The sequence below is a fragment of the Vigna unguiculata genome, chromosome 2, assembly GCF_037176805.1.
Source record: "Vigna unguiculata cultivar grain cowpea cultivar isolate G323 ecotype 2 chromosome 2, ASM3717680v1, whole genome shotgun sequence".
Classification (NCBI taxonomy): domain Eukaryota; kingdom Viridiplantae; phylum Streptophyta; class Magnoliopsida; order Fabales; family Fabaceae; genus Vigna; species Vigna unguiculata.
Genome location: NC_140793.1, coordinates 24,954,571 through 24,963,169, shown reverse-complemented (window position 1 = coordinate 24,963,169; position 8,599 = coordinate 24,954,571). Strand labels below are relative to the sequence as shown.

The window sequence follows — 8,599 nt, the reverse complement described above, 5'->3', positions numbered from 1 at the left end:
CATCTCAATCTTTCCAACTAAAGTGTTTGATGGCCCCATTCACTCACTCACTGCAACCAATTCATTTTTTCAGATCAAAATCTATACCAAATTGTTTAAAATATTATAGTCCATATGTTTAGTGTCATAACTACAAATTATCACAATAAGTCCTTATACTTTAAAGGGAACATTTGCTAACACAAAAGAATGATAACACAAGAATGTTGCTTTAAAATTAAATTGTCCATCTACAAATACGTATAAAAATAGAAATGAAAATTACATGAAACTGAGATTTTTTTTTTGTAAGAAATATTACTTATTTAATAAACATAACTAATAATAAAATGTGTTAGAGGGCAAAACCACAAATTTTCCAAGTGTCGTCCTGAAACCGTCGAAGGCTTGGGCCCCTGTTTTTTTTCTGACGAACTGAGCGTGGCACTGTTGCATGTTTTCTTTCTTCATCTCTACAATAAATTCATCTGCAAATCATACATGCATTGTGACCCTATCAAGAGAAGAGAATCACCACTGAAAAAGTAATTAGAAAGAGAAAGAACTCACCACAGAACTAGTAATACTACACTGCACACACTGTATAAATTCTTCAGCACCATAACCCAGCACTCACCATGGCTTTCAAGATCAAGAACCTCCCATCTTTCTTTCTTCTTCTTCTTGTTCAAAGCATGTTCTTTGAGGTGGTAATCAGCATTGAAAATGGTATAAACAGCACCGGAGGGCACTGGGTGGAGCTGCAGCGCAGCATAGGCATCTCCGCCATGCACATGCAAGTAATGTACGACAACAAGGTCGTAATCTTCGACCGCACCGACTTCGGCCCCTCCAACATCTCCCTCTCCCACCACCGCTGCCGCTTCAACCCCCACGACCTCGCCCTCAAGCTCGACTGCACCGCCCACTCCGTCCTCTACGACCTCTCCCACAACACCCTCCGCCCACTCACCCTCCGCACCGACGCCTGGTGCTCCTCCGGAGCTCTCACCCCCGACGGCTCCCTCCTCCAGACTGGCGGCTTCAACGACGGCTACACCACCCTCCGCTCCTTCACCCCCTGCCCCCAACACAACACCTGCGACTGGCGCGAACTTCGGAACCACAGCCTCTCCAACAGCCGCTGGTACTCCTCCAACCAAATCCTTCCCTCGGGGAAAATCATCGTCGTCGGTGGCCGCAACTCCTTCACCTACGAATTCGTCCCCAAAAACGACGTCGCCTCCTCCTCCTTCCACTACCTCCCCTTCTTGAAACACACGCGTGACCCCAACCGCGGCGAGGAGAACAATCTTTACCCCTTCTTGCACCTCTTACCAGACGGAAACCTCTTCATCTTCGCCAACCGCAACTCCATCCTCTTCGACTATACCACCAACAAGGTCCTCCGCAACTTCCCCACCATCCCCGGCCAAGAAAAAAGAAACTACCCCAGCACAGCCTCCTCCGTCCTCCTCCCGTTAAACCTAACGGCGCTCAACGGAACGCGTTTGCCAGACGCCGAAATTATGATATGCGGCGGGGCCTACCCCGGCGCGTTTAGCTTGGCCAACACGTTGAAGATCTTTCTAGAAGCTTCCAGAACGTGCGGGAGGTTGAGGGTGACGGATTCGAACCCTGTATGGGTCATGGAAACCATGCCCACCCCGAGGGTTATGCCTGACATGGTTTTGCTTCCCAATGGGAATGTCATTATCTTGAACGGTGCAATGAATGGGACCGCCGGGTGGGAGAACGCCGCCAACCCGGTTTTGCATCCGGTTTTGTATAGACCCGGTTTGGTTGACCAGTTTCAGAGGTTTCAGTTACTGGCGCCGGCGAGTACTCCGAGGATGTATCACTCGTCCGCTGTGTTGGTGCCAGATGGCAGGGTTTTAGTGGGAGGGAGCAACCCGCATAGGGTTTATGATTTTCGGGCAAACCCGTACCCGACGGAGTTGAGTTTGGATGCGTATTACCCGGAGTATTTGGGGACCGAGTTTGACTCGCTGCGGCCGTCGATAGTTGCTGTTGAGGCTTCGAACAATACGGCGTCGTATGGGAGGGCGTTTGCGGTGAATTTTTTGCTACGGGAGTACCGTGTGGGAGGGGTGGGCGTGACGCTGGTGGCGCCGTCATTTACCACGCACTCGTTTGCAATGAACCAGAGGTTGCTTGTGCTGGAGGTGGTGGGGATTCAGCAGGTGGCGCCGTCAGGGTACAAAGTGGTGGCGCGTGCGCCTCCCTCGCTGGCTGTGGCGCCGCCTGGGTTCTACATGCTTTTTATTGTGCACGCCGGAGTTCCAAGCGCTGCAGTTTGGGTTCAGGTGAAGTGAGTTTGAAATGAAAATTATGGTTTAGACGGAAACTGTTTGAGGAAATTGAATTACTGGTTTTTAGTGGTTCATGCATGTGGGTCTGTAGAGGGTGGGAGTGTTTGAGGTTTTGACTTGGACCATTATTCTTTTACATCCTTTAATTCCCATTTCATGTTACCTTGGGAATTTTCTATTCTATTTAACATATCCATCACTTTTGGTCAATCTTATTTCATCACTCAGTTTTTATTTTTTGTTTTTCCTTTTTTTCATCCCTTACGATTAATGTTCTCATGATTAAGCCAAGTTATGGACATACCTTCCAATCATAAGACTACACTGCAGGAGTTAGTCAACCTCATACTAATTTTTGAAGAATAATTTCTCTCTTCTTTATGAGAAAAGTGTTCATTTACTCTCTTTTTTGGGATAAAAAGAGCACTGTGATATACTTTTTTATTTAAAAGATGAGATGTAATATTTATTCTTGATTGTGTAGTTAAATAATTATAAAATTCTCATTTTATCATTTTTCATTTTATATATACTAATTAATCAAATTTTAGGTGAAAAAAAAGAATATAATTGACAACAAAAGAGATTAAATTTTAGAAACAATGGATAAATAAAATTAAAATATAAAAAAATCTGTGATATGCAAGAAAGGGGTGACGAAATTAATGTGGTACTTAATAATATCTCCTATTAAAGTATTCTAATTCTAACTATGTAAAGCAAACAAGCTAAGTTATTCATTCATTAGTGGTAGTAGTTTGTTAGAAATACATTAGGAAGAGAGAATAAAATAGATCCTTATTTCAAGAAGGAGTTGACGACACATGCATTTGCTGAAATTGATTGATTTTTAAAGGACATTTAATTTAAAAAACTCGTTTGTAAAGATTCAATGTTTTTTTTCTGAGAAAAAAATTAATTACAACAACAGATAAAACAATAATAATAATTTTTTCATTGGTATTTTTTTCTGGAAATTATATAATAGTTTCATAAAGGTTCCTAAAGAAAATCGTGCCTTATAACCACATTATTTTTAAGATTAAACTTCACATATTGTTAAATATAAAATAAATAAATAAATTTAATCCGGTGAATTGTATTATTGACAGTTCAACATAGATTTTTGTCGTTCTTATAGTCAACAATTTAGACCGAAGTATATACATATACATATATATATATATATATATATATATATATATATATAATTGCAATTCATCTTGGAGTCTTAATCATCATTAGGTCTTAATCTACGTATTGCAATAAATGCCTAGTATGATTATGAAGGCATTCATCGTTTAATTACAGTATGAATACATACATTTATACACATTATGTGTAACTACAAAGTATTATATTATACAGAAGAAGGTGGAATTAGTACAAGTAAATTTTTATTTCTAAATTACGGTAAATAAAGTTCTTTTCAACCCAGTACGCGAAAATAGAATACATTTTATTTATATATAGACTTCGAAGGCAGAATGTTTTCTTACAATATATGGATTTTTTTTTTCTCTTCACAATTAATTTTTTAGCTTCTTTCTATCATCTCAACGATCAGTGTCCCCAATGGATTAATATCATAAGGAACGAACTCACAAGATCCGTGTACTACGACTTCGAAGATCCCGCACTCATTGATAAACTCCTCACTGCAACCTTGACTACACCAACCACACTAAGCTGCCTTTTCTCTGGACTCAAACACTGTCTATCGTCATTTTTATTGCTCTCTTCTATTTGAACTCCCACAAAATATGCAACCTGAACATCAGCATCGATCACTCTATAATTAGTAGCGCTTCAATTTAGCTTCTATGGAAGCATGATATACTGGGTAACAAATCATCAGATTCAAGACACATAAATGTGAAAAACGGGTTTGCACTGGCAGGCCACCTTGACCCGACCAATTTTGGCGAGCTAAGTGTGAAATGGACCAAAAAATAGAGTTGACCCGATTTGTCATCCCAACCCATTACACATAATGGATGTTGATCCCTGACTAACTTAACTCAGCAAAAACCCATACAGAATATAAATATGATTTGCATCCATAATGAAAACAAATTCAGCAGGATAATTGGTAACTCAAACAGCAGAGGCAAGAGAAGGCGAGAATCCGGATTTTTCATTACTTTACCCACAGAAACAAAATGAGAATGTGGTAACATCAAGGTACCAATCAAACAGGTAAACAAAAGACCAAGTGTTTGCATTTAAAATTGTAACCAGACAATACCATACCATGAACCATCAAAGTTATCCTAAATAACCACGTCAGAATTGTGAATATTATTAAGCCATCATCTACAATTTCAGCTACTAATATCCACCACAACAGAAATAAATGATAGATCCATCAAGTTATCTGATGATATATCACCCAAACTTACACCAGTCGTGCAATTTCCAAAAAAGCAATTTTGAATACATTGTAACTTTTTGCAAAACAGTTTACTGACTTCATTTCTCGAATTTTTATTTTATTTTTTTAGAATTTTGGGGGAGAGGGGGAGATGAGGAACAAACAAGAGGTTAAAGCAAACAAAATAGGAAAAGTTTTATCACAATATGAACCATTACCTCCTCAACGAAAGTTTTTCCAGTGCAACAGACCACAGACCACTTCTTATGCACAATGAATGACAAATTTCAGAGTTGAAAACCATACAGGGGATACGGTTAACAAACAACCACAAAAATTTCATAATTTTAAATAAGACAATGATATTTTGACTATTAAATTTTGACAATTTTATAACATCTTTTAAGTGTTCTTGGAATATAGAGAAATGAAAAAATGAGAAGTCACTTAGTAGAAGATGCCGCCTCAGGTTGTAAGAGAAAGTTATCAAAATTTAGTTATTAAGAAATTATTTTCCTTTTAATATAACTACACATTAGGACCTGACTGATTATAATAATTAAAAGATGGTATTGTCAAAGCAGCAAAAAGAGTAGCTATCATCTATTCACCAATATAAAGACCATATTTATGTTTGGTTGTGTTAAAATTCTCTCATGTCTCCAATCAGACTTGGAAAAACAAATGACCGACAGAAATTGGAAAACGGACGTTTAAGATTTGTAGCTTAGATAAGAAATAGTTTGTGAAGATTACCTTGCCAGAAGCATCACGAACGGGTGAGATATGAAGAAAATTCCAAAATGAACTTTCGTCCTTCCTGTCAGTGTCCAAGAAAATTTCAGTATATTCAATAAATAAACTTACAGCTTTGACAGCAGAATAAAAAGTGAAGTATTAACCTGTAATTCAAAATACGTACTGTGCATGGTTGTTCAGCTTTAATGCTTTCCTTTATCTGTAAACAACAAGAAAACGGCATAATCCCAAAGTTCATTTCCATTAGTCTAAGACTCCAAGTTGCTAAATTAGGAAGACAGCATTGAAAAACTATGGCAAGAAAATCATACTACCAGATATAAAGTAGAGGTATCAGTATCTGTTCCACCTAAAAACCTACAGTTGCGACCCAAAACTTCATTTCTTCCATAACCTATTCAGGTAATGGGATAATTAAAAACATAAGTAAATTTGAGCCATTGGTTTTACGTCCTTACATCAGATCGCAGCATTAAGCTGTAAATAAGCATGAGGCTTTCATTATGGTGGATAAATTTTTCAATAAGTACCATAAGAAAAGAAAAGAAAAGATAAATGAATCAAGCTTCTTTAATCAACTTATGCACATCGGTGTTGGAAAAAGTTAGATGAGAGCACTTCTATAAAAAGTTGAAATCCATAAGTTGATTTTAACTAAAAAGAAAAGTGTAATTCATTTGTCTCTTTTTTTTCCTTATAAGTACTTGTTGAAAAGTTTATCAAAACAAAATTTATACAAGGAAATAGTTTTAGAACCTGTCAATTCCAAGAAGGCATCACTGGCATAAACAATAGGCATGTCCGGTAAATGGGGATTAGTTCTGCAAGGAAACTCAAAACCATATAAACAACAAATTAAGGATCTGCAAAAAGGATAAAGCTCTTGGTAAAGTAATACCAAAACTAGACATTTCCAATAACTCACAATACAAAGCTTTGTTTGATTCTACCAAGAGAAATAATCAAGGATGTGCTTAAAAGACCCACGTCAGGAATGCTGCACCTCTTTCTACACACTAATCTGCCAGTCGCCTCACTAAAATGGGTTAGCACGGAGAAGATATTGTCCATGGCAGTGACGGCACTTCGCATCTCCTCCTCACTTGCCTCACACGGTTCTTCACTCTCCAATTCTGCATCTCACAAAGCCAATAAATCAGTATAACCCAAACCACTAGCACAATTACTGCGAGACCACAAAGGGCTACCACATTAATTCTGCATCAAATATAAAATGCATTTAACTTCTTTTGTTCAGCAAGTAGAAGGATGAATAAACAAAAGGATGTAAGATTTAAAACTAGCAGAAAACTTAAATCCAGTTCTCCGTGTGATTTTGATCTTGTTATTCAATGTTTTACTTAATCAATTTATGATGACTTTTTATGTAAACATTTTGAAATCGATTACTGAAATGAAACTATTTTCCCTAAAAACACAACACCAAAAAATGTATTCATGGTTTTCAGAATAAAGGTTAAAAATTATTGCTAGATGAGCGTTGCTTTCTAATCGAGAGTTTCATTCCATATATCAGCGATTGATATAATAAAAGTATACTTTAAAATTGTAGATAGATTAAGGAGATTAAACTACAATTCTAACTAAAAAAACACGAACAGAAGCACGCATATCTATGTCTTGTCCTGAAATCATTTTTACTTGTGCAACCAACAATTCTCAGGGTTGGTGAAGCAATATTTAACACGAAGCTCTCAACTGAAAAGGAAAATGGCAAAACGCAAAAGCATATAAACAAACCAACCAATGACATCACGTTCCAACACTTGCTCCACGGAACACACGCGACCAAGCTCCGATAACGAATCAGTGCACACTTCCTTCCGGCAGCACCCGAAGCCGAAATCCCTGACGCCGGAGCCGTCCTTTTTGTGAAGCGGGACCTGAACAGCGACGAAGTGAACGACGGCGCCGCCGTCGCCGCTGAACACGGGAGAGACGCGAAATAGCATCCAAAACGGCGTGCCGTCCTTGCGGTAGTTGAGCAAAACGACCTGCGCGGTGCGCTCCTCTCGGACGGCCTCGCGGATTTCCATGACGGACCTCCGGGAAGTGCCCGGGCCCTGGAAGACGGCGGCGGTCTGTCCGAGGACCTCGCAGCGCGCGTAGCCCGTGAGCTTGAGGAAGCCCGGGCTTGCGAAAACGATAGGGTGGCCCGGGATGTGGGGGTCGGTGATGGTGAAGCTGTCAGGCAATTCGTCGAGCGAGTGGCGCGCGTGGCACGTGTAAAGTTGGTCGAATGATCTCTGGATTTGGGCACACAGGTCCATCAGCATCGGCGGCGGTTCTAGAACCTTCGATGACTCCTCTTCTTCTTACAGTTTTTCCCAATCCCATGTGAACTACCGCTGCAGCTTCTTCTTCTTCTTCCGCAGGTGCTAGCAGCGTGCCGATTGTGAAGACATGAAAACGACAGCGTTTTGAGGGCGAGAAGGGCAAAGAAATTATTCGCTTAGTTCTAAAGAAAGCAAAAGATGAATAAGAATAATATCTGAGAAGAGTTGTGGTGGAATTGAAGGGTAGCCATTAACTGGTGTTCGTGTAAGGAGAAATTATTGGATGGAAAATGAAGGGAAGACAAAGACAAACGCAGAGTGTCACCACTACCACAAGACGAAGCAACTGAGGGAATAACCAACCGTAACCGCAGTCACACATAATTCTTATTTTCTTTATTTTCTTTATATATACTAACAATTAATTAAAATATTCTTTTACTTTTCTTTAACTCTATCCTTTTTCCTTCTTAAAATTATGGTAATTTTCTCTACTTTGTACCACAAAACCGCCATAGGAGTTGGTTAATTATTGACAATAAAGTGCAAGATATTTTAGAGTTATGGCATGATTTCGGTTTTCTGGTCAAGTAAATGGACCAGTGAAGAAACGTGTACAACACAAAGAAGGGGTGAAGCTGCAACCATACGTTTGCCATTTTGCCTTGTATTGATTTTGGATGATGAAAAAAAAAAGTTAGTTTAAGAAATTTGATTTTTTATTTGTAATTTTTTGAAGGCGTTTTGAATTCTACTGTTGAAGAAAGAGAAATAGGAAGTTTCAATTTTGATTAAGAAAAGAAAGTGAGAAATTGACGTTGGGTTGATTCTTATCCAATCCGCGTCATTTCTCGGTG

General features: G+C 39.0%; 2 protein-coding genes across 4 annotated transcripts; one reads left to right on the top strand and one right to left on the bottom strand.

The window, feature by feature from the left end:
- The first annotated feature begins 300 nt into the window (after nt 1-300).
- LOC114166257 (glyoxal oxidase-related protein) lies at nt 301-2,615 on the top strand. Its single transcript, XM_028050976.2, has one exon. It carries the CDS (start codon nt 618-620, stop codon nt 2,313-2,315), a length of 1,698 nt encoding a protein of 565 aa, XP_027906777.1. The 5' UTR covers nt 301-617; the 3' UTR covers nt 2,316-2,615.
- A 1,135-nt stretch (nt 2,616-3,750) lies between these two features.
- On the bottom strand, nt 3,751-8,120 carry PLPB (PAS/LOV protein B). 3 transcript variants are annotated; one of them, XM_028058427.2, is made up of 7 exons: nt 7,211-8,120; nt 6,371-6,578; nt 6,202-6,266; nt 5,760-5,839; nt 5,609-5,644; nt 5,443-5,506; nt 3,751-4,082 (listed from the first exon to the last, which is right to left on the bottom strand). In XM_028058427.2, the coding sequence occupies exons 1-6, from the start codon at nt 7,740-7,742 to the stop codon at nt 5,456-5,458; spliced, it is 972 nt and encodes a 323-aa protein (XP_027914228.1). In that variant the 5' UTR covers nt 7,743-8,120; the 3' UTR covers nt 3,751-4,082; nt 5,443-5,455. The 3 variants fall into 3 exon arrangements, with proteins under 3 accessions (XP_027914228.1, XP_027914227.1, XP_027914226.1); XM_028058426.2 differs by having other exon boundaries at nt 5,589-5,644; nt 6,449-6,578; XM_028058425.2 differs by having other exon boundaries at nt 5,589-5,644; nt 7,211-8,118.
- Between the last annotated feature and the right edge of the window lie 479 nt (nt 8,121-8,599).